Source organism: Myodes glareolus, chromosome 26, assembly GCF_982192425.1.
Source record: "Myodes glareolus chromosome 26, mMyoGla1.1, whole genome shotgun sequence".
Classification (NCBI taxonomy): domain Eukaryota; kingdom Metazoa; phylum Chordata; class Mammalia; order Rodentia; family Cricetidae; genus Myodes; species Myodes glareolus.
The window spans coordinates 25494784-25511524 of NC_142051.1; the positions used below are offsets into that span (position 1 = coordinate 25494784).

At 36.5% G+C, this 16741-nt stretch overlaps 1 protein-coding gene across 1 annotated transcript in view; it reads left to right on the forward strand.

Moving 5' to 3' along the window:
* The window catches only part of Mettl25 (methyltransferase like 25), an 87221-nt gene extending 73064 nt beyond the window's left edge, over positions 1–14157 (forward strand). The window contains exons 10-12 of the mRNA XM_048418152.3: positions 11612–11686; positions 12260–12331; positions 13864–14157. Coding sequence (XP_048274109.2) covers positions 11612–11686; positions 12260–12331; positions 13864–13956 — 240 coding nt within the window. The 3' untranslated portion in view covers positions 13957–14157. The remainder of the gene's footprint in view (positions 1–11611; positions 11687–12259; positions 12332–13863) is intronic.
* Positions 14158–16741: the final 2584 nt, after the last annotated feature.

Sequence of the window (16741 nt, forward strand, 5' to 3'; positions counted from 1 at the left end):
TTTTGCAGACACAGTAGGACTGATGCGCATATGAACTCAGACTGTGACAGCACCTACAATAGGACTGATGCACATATGAACTCACACAGACCATAACAGCACCTACAAGACCTGCATAGGTTCAATCTTAAAAAAAGCCCAGCACTGAGAAAATGTGGACACAAAGTCCTACCTCTGACCAAGAAGCTATTTGTAGTAGTGATACCTGTTGGGAAAGGGAAAACCTTCTCTATAGTTGGGTGTCAGTCACCCTCTGCAGCAGGCGGCATGCTTAGAAGTAGTTGGCCAACACCAAACAACTCCATGTTGTGTGTGTGGCCATGGGATTGGTGGATAATTTGTTTCATTTTGATATTTTTTGTCTTACTAGTTTTATATTTGTTTTGATTTTCATTTTTTGTTTTGTTTCTATATCTGGAGGGCGGAGAGAAGGAACACAAAGTGTTTAGTGGTAGCAAAGTGAGGAAGGTCTAGAAGGAGTTGAAGGAGAAAAAACACAATCAAAATGGACAGAAAGAAGTATTTCTCAATAAATGAGTGAATGAATGAATAAAATATATTTTAAGGAAAACGAGTAAATTTTTTGTTTTACTTGCTTCATACTTGCTAGTATACTGAACACAGAGGAGGAAAGAACCTCTGAGGTTGAGGATCTATGAGTAGCAAACTCATAAAACTGCAAAGAAAACAGAAAACAAAAGCCAAAGAAAAGGAATCCAAGGACTGGAAAAGCTAGGTGAGATATAAATACATATTGTAGTTTTATCAGAATGAAGACAATAAAGGAACAGGGGAAGTAATTGAACGGCTAATGATGGAAATGTCTTTTGTTGGCTAGTTACCAAACCACAGATCCAGAAAACAGACCCTCAAGCATGGCAAATAACAAAAAGTGCATTTAGACAGATATTTTTAATCAACAGAAAAGTCACAGCTAAAGAAAAGGAAATGGAAAGAAGATAAAGATGTTCTGATATTTTGCCTGTGGATAAACATAGGTGAGAATTACATCTAAATTCGTCTCAGAAACCACACAAACACTAAGAGAGTAAAGGAAATATTTTACCTGTTGAGAGAAGGGGACATTGACATATTTTAGGCTTGTAAAATTATTATTCAAAAAATAAAATATTTTTCAAACTAATAATTTTTTTATTTAGAATAATTTTTTATTTTCTATTTATTTATTTTATTTCTTTATTTATTAAAAATTTCCACCTCCTCCCTGCCTCCCTTTTCCCTCCCCCTCCCCAACTCTCCCTCCCTCTCTAGTCCTAAGAGCAGTCAGGGTTCCCTGCCCAGTGGCAAGTCCAAGGTCCTACCCCCTTCATCCAGGTCTATAAAGATGAGCATCCAAACAAACCAGGCTCCCACAAAGTCAGTCCATGCAGTAGAATCAAAACCCAGTGCCGTTGTCCTTGGCTTCTCAGTCAGCCTTCATTGCCAGCCACATTCAGAGTGTCCAGTTTGATCACATGCTCCATCACTCCCAGTCCAGCTGGCCTTGGTGAGCTCCCATTAGATCAGTCCCACTGTCTCAGTGGGTGGACGCACCCCTTGTGGTCCTGACTTCCTTGCTCATGTTCTCCCTCCTGCTCCTCATTTGGACCTTGGGAGCTAAGTCCAGTGCTCCAATGTGGGTCTCTGTCTCTATCTCCATCCATTGCCAGATGAAGATTCTATGGTGATATGCAAGATATTCATCAGTGTGGCTATGGGACAAGGCCATTTCAGGCACCCTCTCCTCTGCTGCCCAAGGAACAATCTGGGGACCTCTCCTTGGACCTGGGAACCCCTCTAGAATCAAGTCTCTTGCAAACCCTAAAATGGCTCCCTTAATTAAGATATTTACTTCCCTGCTCTCATATCCACCCTTCCTCCATCCCACCCATCCCATTCCCCGAAGCTTTCCTGAATCCTCCCCTTCTCCCTTCTCTCTAAATATCTCCCCTTACATCCACCTCACAACCCCCGTGCACCCAAGTTTTGCCTGACAATCTTGTCTACTTCCAATATCCAGGAGGATAACTATATGATTCTTTAGGTTCACCTTCTTATTTAGCTTCTCTAGAATCACGAATTATAGGCTCAGTGTCCTTTAATTTTGGCTAGAATCCACTTATGAGTGAGTACATACCCTATTCCTCTTTTTGGGTCTAGGTTATCTCACTCAGTAAATCGTTTTCTATTTCCATCCATTTGCATGCAAAATTCAAGATGTCATTGTTTTTTACCGCTGAGTAAAACTCCAATGTGTATATGTTCCACGCCTTCTTTAACCATTCTTCTGTTGAGGGACACCTAGGTTGTTTCCAGGTTCTGGCTATTACAAATAGTGCAGCTATGAACATAGTTGAACAAATGCTTTTGTGGTATGATAGGGCATTTTGTTTTATTTTTTTAACTGTAAAGTGATTTGAGAGAAAACAAAGGTGTAAGCTAGAATACATTGGGGAAAAAGAGGACCAACAAACATCTTAGGGTATAAAATAATGGTGTACTAAGATAAAGAAGCAAATTGACAAGAATGGTTTGGGGGTGGGGTATTGTCTTGATTTTAAGTAAGAGATTTAAAATAGTGTCTTTTAGGTCAAAGTATTTGGAAGCAGGGAAAGTGATGAAACCAGTTATAATTCTGATATTATACAAATGTCTTATTTTACCTACACACCATGAAATAGAAATATTAAAATTAAAGTTTTCACCACAGCACAACAGATATTTGTATATAACTATCAAAAAGAAATTCTCACATGAAATTCTAGATGTAATTTTAATTTTAATGTAAAATTTTAATTTTTAAGTATATGCCAAAAGACTTAAAAGAGGTTTGGTTAAATTCTCAATTGTTTGTTAATGATATTTATGTGGAATTGAATGGGTGGAAAATTGATGTACACTTCAGAGTTTAGGCACATGAACTACAGAAAATCTAAACTCTGCTTAAGTTCTAGTCACAGGAAATTACAGTAAACATGAAAGGAGACCAAAAATCCCCAGCCACCTCTTTGCAGAAGAAACCAAGGCTGCAGACGCTTGATTCACAGTGGGCTCCCACAACGTGAAGGGTTTCTCTGTAAGTCTGTAGTCAGTTGTGAAAGTCAACAGTGAACTTTGCTTCGTGAGCCGTTTTCAGACTCAGCATCATTGCCATTAGGACCTTAATTTGTAGTAGGAAGCTGGTCTATGCCTTTTCAGCAGCATCTCTGGACTCTGTCCACTAGATGTCAGCAGCAGCACAATGATTAAAACTGGCAGGTGCCAAAATTGACCCCTATTAAGAACCTCTGATTTTGAGTGGTTTTTTTTTTCTCTCTTTATGATTTCATCAGTGGTCACCTAACAGTCCCATTATGTATCTGTGTTGTAAACTGTTATTTCCATCAATGAATATGGGAAAGCAAAGGCACTATGCAATGGCTGTAGTATATTGTTTTTATGTTTGAAGACTTTCTTGTTCACAGTGATCCCTTCTTTGATCATTCATTTTAGTTAGTAGTAATTACCTTGAAGTAATGTTCATTGGCCCCTTTCATAAAGTATAGATTATTTTAAAAACATGTTTACCTTTCTCCAGGAAAGTTAAGCCTGCATATGTACCTTAGAAAACAATGAACTATGGTGCACAGTCAAGTACCTTGTGGCAAATAACAGGATTTTCTTCTTTTTGGCAGCTGAATAGTAGCCCCCCTCTCTCTTTGTGTGTGTGTATACATATATAGTCATACATATACATATATATTTATACACAAATACCACAGTTTTTTTAACCATTTGTCTGTCAGTGAAACAATAGGTTGCTAACATATCTTGACTCTTCAGTATATAATACTGAAGTGAACAGTGATTTCATTTCATTTGGATATTTGCCCAGAAGGAATGTGAAATCTCAAATATCAATAATTCAATTCCAAATGAGGATAGGGAGGATGAACACTCCCTCATAATTTACCTGTTGTTTTTTTTTCTAGTTTTTTCCAGACAGGGTTTCTCTGTAGCTTTGGGACCTATCCTGGAACTAGCTCTTGTACACCAGGCTGGCCTCAGACTCACAGAGATTCACCTACCTCTGCCTCCTGAGGGCTGGGATTAAAGGCATGCGTGATCACCACCCAGCTATTTTACCTTACTTTTTTAAAAAAAAGATCAAAATATCTATTTCACTTCCTTTAAAATTCATGTTCACAAAGATTAGTTGCATACACAACTTCATGATTTCTAAAAGTAATATGTATATAAGTTCCGTTCTCTCTGTTTCTTCATAAAAAGATAGTGTCAATAATGTTTTGGGGAATACACTGGTGAGTTTCTCAATCATCTTAAGAATACTGTGGCCACTGAGCCTCTTTGCCAATGCTTTATCTCACCATGCTTGGTTAGCAAGATTTAAGAAATTAACTTTACCTCCAGAATGACCACATTTAATGTTTTTAAGTTTTTTTCTCTTTCTTTTGATAATTTACACAAAGAATGCTTTTTAAAATTTTATTAGAATATATTTGTTGAACGTGCTGGTTTTACTGACAGCATTTTTTATTCATTATGGTTTTCACTCCCTGTCACTACCTTCTCTGTATGTCCTACTGTTTAGACTCCTTTCTCTTCTAAAATAGCTCCCGTTAATTTTCATGTCTCATCTGTGCTATGTGTGTACATGTGTGGCACCTGTACTTCTATGTGTATATGTATGTCATACATATGTGTATATGTATGTTAAACTTAACTAAGTTTAACATTTGAGGAAATTATGCACTATTTGTCATATGAATAGTCTGCCTTATTTCATTTATGATGACCAGTTCTGTTCATTTTCCCAAGAATGACATAATTCATTCTACTTTATACCTGAATAAAATTTCATTGTATATGCATGCTGCATTTTTATCTATTTATCTATTTATGTATTGCTGAACGCTTAAACTTGTTCTATAACTTGATTATTATTTCTATTTCATTGTGCCCCAGTCATCCCAGTAGAACATATTTCTCTTTAGTATAATTGCTTATATTCCCAAGGGTGGTATAGCTGGATCATACGGTAGTTCTGTTTTTACTTTCCGACACTGTTTTTAGAACCTTACTATTTTCAGACACTGCCATCTATACCCTTTATTACTTGAAGTATATTCCTCCTGCTACTCACTTCTTTAGTCTGTGTGATATATCTCACCTATTGATTGGTATATGTTGAATCATGCTTGCTTCCCTCAAATGAAACAAACTTGATTATAGTCTATAATTTTCATAATGTATTGTTGAATTGAGTTTGCAAGTATTTTATTAAGAGTTTTTTATGTCTGTGTGGTTTTTTTTCATTTTCATTAAATTCTAAGAAGATTTCAATTTCCTCCCTGATTTCTTCAGTGAATCCCACCCTTGTCATTTAGGAGTATATTGTATTTCCATGTGTTTGTAGAATTTCTGGAGTTTCTCTTATTACTTACTTCCATTTTTTACTCAATATTATCTGATAACATATGCAAATTAATTTGATTCTTTTGTATTTTCCTGACTTGATGTAAGGCCATAATTTTAGTTTGTTTTAGTGAAAGTTCCATGGACTTCTAAGTGGATGGTATATTCCGTAGCTCTTGGTAACAAGATCTCTTAGATGCCTGCAGTGTCCATTTGATCTATGACATTTTAAGTCTGAATTTTCTTTGCTGAACTCCCATATAAATGATTTTCTGTTGCTGAGATTGGGGTATTGAGGCCACTTACTCATGTTGTATGTAAGCCTGGCTGTTGTTTATGCCCCATAGTTGTTTTCATCAAAGTAAGTTCTCCAACAATTGGTGAAAATGTATTTAATTGTTATTTCTTGATGAGCTGCACTCTTTAGAAAAATGTAGTGAGCTTCTTTATCTCTTTAGACTGTGTTTGACTTTTGTTTTCTTTGAGAGATATCATGGCTCTTTTCTACTGTCTTTCTCTTGATACACACTACTGCATCCTTTGGTTTCCTATGTGAATTGTGAATGTGTCCTTACCGTAAGTTGTGTCTTTTAGAACAAATAACTGAATCTTCTGTTTGATCCAGTCAGCTAGTCTACATTCTTTAATTGGAGTATTGAGACCATTAACATCTATCAAGGTTATTAAGATATTTGCTGACTCCTGTTACTACATTTCTAGTTGGTTCTGATACTACTTTGGTGTTTTGTTTTGCTTTCTTACTCCCTTCTTTATCTTAGAGGTGTAATGATTACTGAATTGGAAATGTTTAATTGTATTCTAGCTCTCATTAAATAAAATGATGTGCATGTGTGTGTGTATGTGTGTGTGCGCGCGCACATGCATTTGCACACAGTTGCCTATGGAAACCAGAAAAAAAAAATGTTGACTGCCCTGGATCTAAGTTACAGTCAGTTGAGGTGCCCAGCATAGGTGCTGGGAGCTGAAATATGTTTCTTTGCAAGAACAGCAACTGTGCTTAACCACTGAGCCATCTCCAGCCCCATAATTCTCATTTCTTAATATGTTCCTCATGAGATGTATTCTTCCATGTGTTCTTGTGTTGTGACTTTCTTCCTCCCTTGTGTGTGGGATTTATTTAAGTATCTTCTGTAATGCCTGTTTAGTGCTGGTGGATTGCTTTCATTTGTGCTTATCTTGGAAAATATTTTCCATCAATTTTAAGCAATATTTGTTAGATAAAATATAATCTATTTTGACAGTTATTTGCTTTCATGACCTGAAATAAATCATTGCATATGTTTCTGCTTGTTAAGCTTGTTTATGTTTTATTTATTATTATTGTGTGTGTGTACATAGTGGGAGGGTGCAATTCTTGGTGCACATGTGGAGATCAGAGACTGCTCTGTAAAGTCGGGTCTTTCCTTCCACATTTATGTGAGTTCCAGGGATTAAACTTAGGTCACCTGCAGCACCTTTACCCACTGAGTCGCCTCACTTAGTTTTTAAGCTTTCTGTTAAGAGGTATAATGTTCTTCTGGTGTGTTTGACATAGTTAGTAATGAGATTTTCTCTGGTTGCTTTGTTTCTTTTTTTCCTAGCTCTAAATGGTATGTCTCAGACAGGTTCTTTTCTGGCCATATCTATTAGGGGTTCTAAATTGTTCTTGTAGTTATTCATCCCTATCTTTCCCTGCATTTGAAAATTCTCCTGTTATAATTGCATTAACTGAGTAGTTTTCCTATTACTTTAGTTCCTCTGTGTTGACCAGTGGTATCTTAGCAGCTTTTAGTCTCACATCTAGTGATGAGAAAAGTCAAGTCATCTGAGCAGGTGTGAAGTAAAAAGAACCAATAACCAAACTGCATTATAGCCTACCGTTGGTAGGTGCTCTGTAGGTTTTTATAGATCGTAATAAAAAAAGTGAATAGATTAAAAGAGATGTAAATCTCCCTTAAAAACTATTTTATGTAGACTTTTATATTAGTTACTTTGCTATTACTGTGATGAAATGCCATGGCAAAGTATAAAAGGAACTCTTCATTTGGCTTGTGGTTCCAGATTCTTCATGGCAGGAAACTGTGGCTGCAGCAGTCATGGTGACAGGAACAGTTGAACGCTCATTTCTTGAACCTCAAGCAGGAAATACAGAGAGCAAACAGAGAGTAGTGTGAGACTTTGAAATCTCAAAGCCAGTCCCAGTGATATACTTCCTCCAGCAAGACTGCATCTACTAAACCTTCCAAATAGTTCCATCGATTAATTACCAAGTATTCAAACATCTGAGTCTATGGGGGGAGGCGTTGTCACTAAAACCCACAATATTCTATACTCAGTGACTGGCAATGTAACTGTCAACTAATTAAGTGTGACCAGTAGGATTTAGAAACAAAACGGGACAAAAGAAGAACTCTCCAGTGAGGAAACCTGGTAGATACTGTCTCCACCAGACAGTCAAGTTCAACATCAACAGTGACAGGTGATGTGAGCACTGCAGACCCTGAGGTGGGGACATGTAAGCAGTGCTGTGTTCCTGTATTCCTCCTCTCACAAGCCATAACCCTTGGCTTATTTTTGAGAAAAAAATCTAAAACATATTAGAAGAACATTCTGGAAAATAGATGATCAGTATTTCTCAAAACTGTTAAGGTCATTAAAAACAAGTCTGAGAAAGTGTCAAAGCTAACACAGCCAAATGTTATGTGACATCCTGTGTTTGCTTTTCAAACTGAAAAAATACATTATGTAAAAGCGAAGGAAATCTGAGTGTAGTATGGGCTTTAATTAATAATGGGTCAACGTTAGTTCATTAACTAAAACAGTATATCATTGTGTTAGATGGCGAGATAGGAATGGGGAGAACCTGGGAGGAGTTGAGGAGCAGGGGAAAGCATGATCGGAGTAAATTGTCTTCATTTTTTTCCAAAGATAAAGTGCTCTGTAGAAATTGTCTATACTATTATCAAAACCCTACTAAAACATAATTATTTTAAAAAATCAAAATAAGGACTCTAGAGGTGACTCGGTGCTTAGGAGCACTTGCTGCTCTGTGGAGGGCCAGCATTTGGTTCTCAGTATGTACATAGGGTGGCTTCAGTTCCGTGGGATCTGTCACCCACTTGTGGCCTCTGAACATCTGCACACACACAGTGCACATACATATATTCTCGGGCCAACATGCGTGTATATAGAATGAAGATCAATCAAAATATTTTTAAAAAAGAGCACAAGAAAGCATTCATAAACTTCTGCTCATGCAAATATTAAAGTAAATATTGATGATTATAAAATAATTGGTCTGCTTTTCATTGTATAGGTGAAGGATGAGATGTCCGTGAGGTGAACTTTATTTATTTTGGAGGCTTTGATGTATTTTATTTTAAATACCTAATAGAGGCAGTGGAGGTCTGGGTACATGAATTCTATTGTTCTAGATGCAGGCACAGGTGGATAGAACAACGCAAAACTTTCAAGGCCACAGACTTGGTCACCAATTTCTATGCAAGGCTCTGGAAGCCTTTCTAGTTTTACTTTTCCTAAATTCTCACTTAGCACCTCTCTCTGGTCTTCGTTTTTCACTTTCATTTGGTATGTTTGTAAATTTGTTGACCCCTTTCTCATACAATATATCCTGGTTATAGTTCCCCCACTCCCCCCAGTTCTTTCCCACCTTGACTCTCCTCCGTGTCCACTCCCTTTTTGTCTCTCATGAAAGAACAGATTTCTAAAAGATAACAACCAAATATGACAAAATAAAAGATGAAGCAAAAACAATTGTATATAAGTTGGAGTTAAGTGGATTTCTAAATCAAAACCTGGGTCATTGGGGGAAGAAGTATTCTAATTTAAAACAGCTAACTCCAAAGCCCATGTTTTTCATACTTACATATTAACAGGCTTTGTTCCCATGAAGAATGTTTGTTGGGCATGTTTCCAAAGCTGGCAGTTAGTGAGCAAACAGGCTGCAAAGGAATAAAGAGGAAATTCATTCTTGCCAACAGATAAATGTATTTCTAAAGCAGACTAAATATTAAGGTTTGAAATAAAGGCCAAAGAAATTCAACGTTATGTTTAGTGAACCGTTAACAGATGCTGCTCTCCACATCTTCACTCTTGAAATTCTTCCAGACAAGGTGAGTATGGTCAGGCGCTCAAAATCCACAGGGCAGTAACACCTACACTATCTGATATATAAACCCTGTTAAGAGCCAGAATAATTCAGTAAATTACAAGGAGGGAAGGAGATTGAATAAAGTGCTAGAGATGATCATTTTGTTCCATTCTACTCTCTCTTTGGCATTGACCATTTCTTTGACCAAAATCTGTAATTCTCACAGACATCTCAACTCATAGTAGGGACTGTTCCTAGAATGTGGGTATTGGAAACCAGGAAACAATACAATTATTTTCAGTGTTTCGATCTGCCATTAAGTGTACATTCAATGTTCTATGGCCACGAGGACAAGAACACCACAATTTACCTTAAAAATAATTTTCTAATACAACAGCCACTAGTTCCCTTTTTTTTTCTCCACTAAATAATGTCCTCGTACTATATTTAGTTCTCACACTCAGGAGTCACTTTGTAGGCCATATACAAGTCTGTATTCAGCAGCTGAGTAATGTGTCAGTGTTTGCATTTTTCAGCTTTTTAATGTCAGTTATATTATCAGAATAACAATATAAATCATGCATATGATGAAATTGCATAATCAAGAAATGAATGCAGAGAAAATTGGTTTTTATGAGGTGGATAAGTTTGTGAAGTCCTATTTCAATCAGAGTCACCCGAAGAAACTGCTGTCAAACACATGTTAGAACCAGGCAAGACAGTGTACCCTGGTCCCCCTTCAAGGGCCTCCTGAGTGCTGGGATTCTAGGAGGTGACCCTGTTGGAGGAGGTGTGTCATGCGGGGATGGACTTTGACGTTTCAAATACCATGCCCCTCCCAGTTAACTCTGGCTCTTCCATGTTTCCATGGAAGCTCTTCCATGTTTCACAGTGAGTCTCAGCTACCGCTCCAGAGCACGTCTGCATGCCTGCCTTCCTGTCGCCATGTCCCCACTGTGATAGGCATGGGCTCAACCTCTGAAACTGTCAGCCTCCAATAAACCCTTTCTTGTATGAGTTGCCTTGGTTCTGATATCTCCTGATAGCAGTGGAAAAATAACAAAGACAACATGTCAAAGCAACTGAAAGGGAATAAAGAGTTAGCAACATGAAAAAGATGTCATATTTTCTCATACATGTCTAAATGTATTTTTTCAAATTCCTCTTTTGCACCAATCTTCTAAACTTGAAAAGTACGGAAGGGTATAATGGCGGTCAGAGGCAGCAGAGGGCCTCGTCTCAGAAGCGTGTGTCCGAATCAGAACCATAGCGTATTTCCGCAGTTGAAGGACATTGTGCATTCATGGTCTCTATCATGTTGCTTTCTACAAGCATGAGTTTTCTGTGTGGCTCTGTATTTATTCTCCATGTTGCTTTCTCTTGATGCCAATTGAGAATTAGTGGCTGTGATGTTGGTGTTCTTGTTGTTGTTGTTGATCTTGCTGTTCAGGAGACATAAGGTTGGAGACCTCTGTTCTGCTACTCTGTTGGAGACCTGTGACCCGGGGCATGTCTTTGGCCCCATTCTATGTCACTCATCACAGTTATTGTACTTTATGATACACCTAATTTAAGATTTAAAATGCCACTTACCATTGGCCAAAGAAGGATGTGGGTTTTCTTTCTTTCTATATTTGCTTACTTGAAATGTTCTGGAGAGAAAAGAAGAGAAAACCATGTTTATTCTCTTATTAAAAATAAGATTATTGCTTTATTTCAACCAAGGCTAGTCAGTTAATATGCATCACAAGTATGTTTGATATAGAAGGACAATAAAAAAAAGACAAGTTACACCCTCAGATGGTGAAATTGTTCTGGAAACATAGCAATAAGTGAAATATTTTACCACTATATTTTGAATTTGGAAGACTCAAGACAGTGTTATTTATGAAATGGTGAGTAGCATCCTTTCAGTAGATTTGAATGCCAGATTTTGTTATATTCACTTGCTTAAAGACAGTTCACATGTTAGATATACCATAAATCGATAGAGTATTTGTTTCACATAGGTTATGTTATAGGAAATTTTTACATTATTTAACTGTAACCATTGATAAATCTATTGTCACTGCTTTTATTTCAAAGATCTCAGAAGAAACTATAATGGACTACTATGAGAAATATAGGCCTAGAATGAATGAGTTGGAGGCATTTAATATGGTAAGTCATGTACATATATACAATAGTATCTTATTAATTATTATTATGGGCCAATCAATCTGTTGTTGTGTAAGAAAGAGAGTATGTATATGCGTGTGTGTGTGTGTGTGTACATGCGTACGTGTGTGTGTGTGTTTGTAGGAAAACTATTTGGGATGATTTCCTATTTCTGAACTATATTAGGTGTTAGTAATGTCATAAAAAGAGCACATGGTAGATTTCCCTTAAAGTGCATCATAAATGCGCAGAGCAGGGCTTCACAGCCTTTGAACACATGCTGATCTCCAGAGCACTTATTTCACAAGCTTTCCATGTAATGAATTGCATTCTTAGGACTCTTTTAAGAGCTTTCCATCACATGATTGCTTCCTGGATTCCACCTCGTGTCTCTTAGAGGGCTTTCTTTCCCTGTTTCTAGTGAAGAAAAGCTTTTGATCTGTAGTATTCATTTTCTGAAGATGAACTGTAGGTATTGGGTATCTGACATGTGAAGTTTTGTAGATACAGTTTCTCGAGCATAACCATTAAAGCAAATAAACTGTTAAATTGCCACTACTTCTTGTCTTCTTACAGTTGAAAGTTGTTCTGGCTCCTTGCATAGAAACACTGATTCTTCTTGATCGACTTTGTTACCTGAAGGAACAGGTATTATGTTATTTTTCAGTGCATAACAAATATCTCTATTAGGTGAAATAAAATAAAATCTTATAGCTAGGATAAAGCTATTTCACACAAATTAGTAAGATAATGTCTCTCATACTCCATTGCTTTTAACATCCATTCTATTTCCTGATTAATATATAAACATATGTACAGCAGATATCTTCAAAATTTGCTGTAATAAGCTTGTTGTTTTTTTAATTGTGTGATAGTATTTATAGACAGTGAATAAAGGTGATCATATATGATTTTTAAAGCCAAAATTAATTATGGCCAGTCATAAAAGAGACTGTGTACACATTTCACTTTGTAAGACCTAATGTTTGAATGTGCTTTGAATATGCATATTCTATAATATAGAAATGTCTTTCTACTCAGTGAAGAGTATTTCATCTCTCCCACAATCTTATTGTTTTGTCTGTATTATGTGGTCTGCTGAGCTGTGGTCAATAAATTGTTTTGAACTGCTTAATCCCCTTCATAGAATCAACTCATTGTCCACTATAATTCCCTTATTGTAACATCTTTAGTCAGCTAGTGCTTTTTCTTTTCAACAAAGTCCTTAAACAAATGAGCTTTAATAAATGTCTTTATTTTAATTAATGGTTTTATAGATTAAGGCAATTTTTAAGTATTTAAATGATACTTTCCTTAGCCACCATTTAATTCCAAATCCCTTCAAAGCCTTGATGCTCAAATTGGGCGGTGATACACTACCTATGTGAATGGGTACTCATTTCCCATCACACACAAAAAAATTTCATTGGCCTAGGTAAACAGTTCAGTAAGATAGCATGCAGCAAAATAAATAGGTCCAAAAGAAATGATCCAAGCATATGATTATTCATTTTAAGTATTGGAATGTCTTAAGAAAGTAGTCATATTTGTTAAACATGCACTCAGGAGGCAGGCAGATCTATGTGAGTTCAAAGCTAGTCTGGACTACAGAGCAAGTTCTAGGACAGCCAGGACTGTTACACAAAGAAAGCCTGTCTCAAGAAAAACAAACAAACAAACAAACAAATGATATATCATATAAAAGAGAAAATTAAAAGCAATAATCCCACCTTTCAGACAGGGTACGTTTTATAATAATATCACACATGATTATAGATTGCACATGTGTATGCATATTACTTTTACTTTAATACTATAATAAAATTTACAATGTAATTTTATTTATATATCATTTTTGCCCTCTTTCTACAAGGTGAATAATGTTTTGTCATAAAATTGTTTGTTTAAAACAATATTTGTCATTGGCCTTGCCCAGCTTTTCTATATTGGAACCAGGAATCCTTTGGCAGTCAGTAGCTAAAGGTGTATATTTTTTCAACATAGCTTCTTGAAAATGAAATTGTAAATGTTAATTTTCATTCAGTAAAAAATGATAGCCTTTGATTTTTACTAATATTTTCTACTGCAATTTGTGGTCCAATTCATCTACGTAGTCAGACTCATTTTTCTTTTATTTGCTCAAGAATGATTGTATATGTGAATTGTTTATCAATTTTCAGGAAGATGTAGCATGGTCTGCCCTTGTGAAGTTGTTCGACCCTGTGCAGTCCCCCAGATGCTATGCTGTCATTGCTCTGAAGAAGCAGCGGTGATTGCAGCTGAAGCAGGTTGCTCGTCAGCTCTTTGGGGACTTACCTTGAAGATTCCTTTTCTAAACATTTATATCTTGTTATATAAACATTTTTAATAATTGCTATATTTTAAGTAATAAAATAATGACTAAAAACATAAGATCATAGTCAATTTTTTCATTCTCAAAGCATACATTAATAAAATAAGAACTTATGAAAATATTCTGATCAACATTCCCAGTATGTCAATAGCAGATGGTAATCTGACTTTAATTCCTGTTTTTAGTATTTGGAACCCTAGGCATTTACCACATCATATTTTGATCTTTCTTTTCTTAAGAGGGAATGGTAAGTCCACATGCAGGTGTTGTCAAATGCTGAGTGTTACATATATTTTTCAGAGCATTTTGGAATAGTTTCCACTTTGCCATAATGGAGAGATGTACATTTAAAAAGACTCATGAGCAAGTTGGTTATAAAATGTGCCTAATATAGAGCATATTTTACACTGTTTTAACATAAAGTACATTTGGTGATATTCTATTTCCATATGAAAATATGCAGCTTATGAGTAAGTATTCTCTTTAAGGATTCTTGAGGCTATTTATCCTACTAAAATGAAGTGATAGGGTGATGCTTAGGGGAATTAAGTTGTGCTCTATAAAAAGCCACCTTGAGTGAAGCCAGACTGAATGGGAGATGCCTCCCTGCCAAGCAGAATTTATTTCTGTGAGTTCAGAGTATAAGTGAGTGCCTCATATTCTGAACACTTGGGACCTGACATGTTCCATGTTCTCTTCTCTCAGATTTTTGGATTGTTGGTGTATACATCTGCAATATCTTTTGGATAGGACCCAAGTATAAACTTAAAACTCACTTGTGATTCATATGCATTTTTGCACAGCCTGAGAATAAGTTTCCCTTTCTTTAGCAAAATGCAAAGTTTCTCATGCACACTAAAGCTGGAAGCTGGGGTAAGGCTTCCTCGATGCTCAGCTGGAGAGGCCTTGCAGGCTCTAGAGAAGAAAAGTAACTGCTTTTGTAAATGCTTGAGCTTTTCCCCAGATGAGAAGGGTTCTGTTTCTTTGGGGTTTCATGTGGCATTTGCAGCTGATTCGAATGATCAGGAACTGTACACAGCTAGTACCTTCCTAGTGAGCTGCTTTACACTACTTTTTGATGAGAATTCAGATGTGTGGAGTCAGGTCAACTGAGGAATCCCTGTGCCCGTCACATACTTTAAGGATTATTAGTATTTTATCCATTTTACTTCACCTTTATGAATGTAAAAATACACAAACCTCCACTAAAAGTCTCCTGATAAAGAATTGTAAAGAAAATCCCAGAGAGTTTGTGGTTTATCATATTTCATTTATTTAATTAATTATATTTCTAGAACCTAGGAATCTTTCTATAATAACATTTGTACGTGTTCTCATTCACATATCTTTGATTTGTTAAGGAAGCCTTTATATCAATTCAATTTAACCTTGAGTAAGTCCAGGTTATTGTTTACAGGTTTGAGATTTTTGTTTTTATTACATCTTTTTTATGTACTTGGATTCAGGGGATGGGAGTTGGTAAGGCATGTCTGCCACAGCAAAGTGTGGAGGTCACAGGACAACTTGTGAGAGTCAGTTCTGCCCTCTCCCATGTGAATTCCAAGAATCAAACTCGAGCCATTAGTCAACAGTGAGTGCCTGCACCCTTTGAAGCATCCCACTGGCTTTTGTTTATTTGCTTGCTTGGTTTTGTTTTCTTAATAGTGGTTAGGGACATGATTTTTAGTGCACCACACCTTCTTTGACTGTCTCCATATTAGTGCTAATATGATCGATGAGCTCCTGGCAGCTGTGAGCCTAATTAACTAGTACAAACTTCCTCCTTCAACCTTCCCTCTAGAGGGGTGGTTGTGCCATGTGGTCATCCCTGAAAACATACATGCAAGTAACATATAGGTTGAATAGGTTATATTTAGGAATGTGTGTGTGTGTGTGTGTGTGTGTGTGTGTGTGTATGCATGCCTGCAATAACAATTAACAACAAAAAGAAGCCATGGATTTGAAAGAGAATGGAGCGAGTATATAAGGTTTGGAGAAAAGAAAGGAAATAGAGAGATGCTTTAATTATATTCCCCAAAATAAAAATAACTAATAAAGAGAAATGCATATGTGCATACAGTGAATTCATTTTCCATACTCAAATTGACTGGGTGAGAATACTCCTGGTTTTAATTTAACAGCTTATTTCATTGTTCTAAAGTACCTTTTTGTACAACTACTGTCTTTTTATTGCCTCACATTGTTTGCAATATATAACTATCTCAGAAGGAATAGAAAATCCAGCTAGCCTTTTCTCTTTCCTTTTGTAATTTTACTTCTATAAAAATTTAACAACCTTCTTTGGCAACCGAATATTCATTTAACATTCATTTCTCACTATAATACAAAGACCTCCTGTGGGGAAAGCACTGTTTGCATAAAAACACGAAGCACAACTATTTCCTTAGCATTCGAAGTGTGCAGTAACTCACCTACATGTGAAGATCTTAGCAGAACTTGCATCTGTCAGCATGGGCATGGAGAAACATGAGACAGTATACGCGATCGCATCATATTGAGATAACATCCCTGATACCGCAGCCTTACATCCACAAGTCCACATTGCAGTGATGGAGATGCCCACTGCATAGAAACTGTCCCTTTAGAGTGAGTTTACAGTTCACTGAAGAACACGGTGCATTGCTCTGAGCACCATTCTCATGGTCACCTCCTGGATGATCTAAAACAAAAGCCTGAAGAACTCC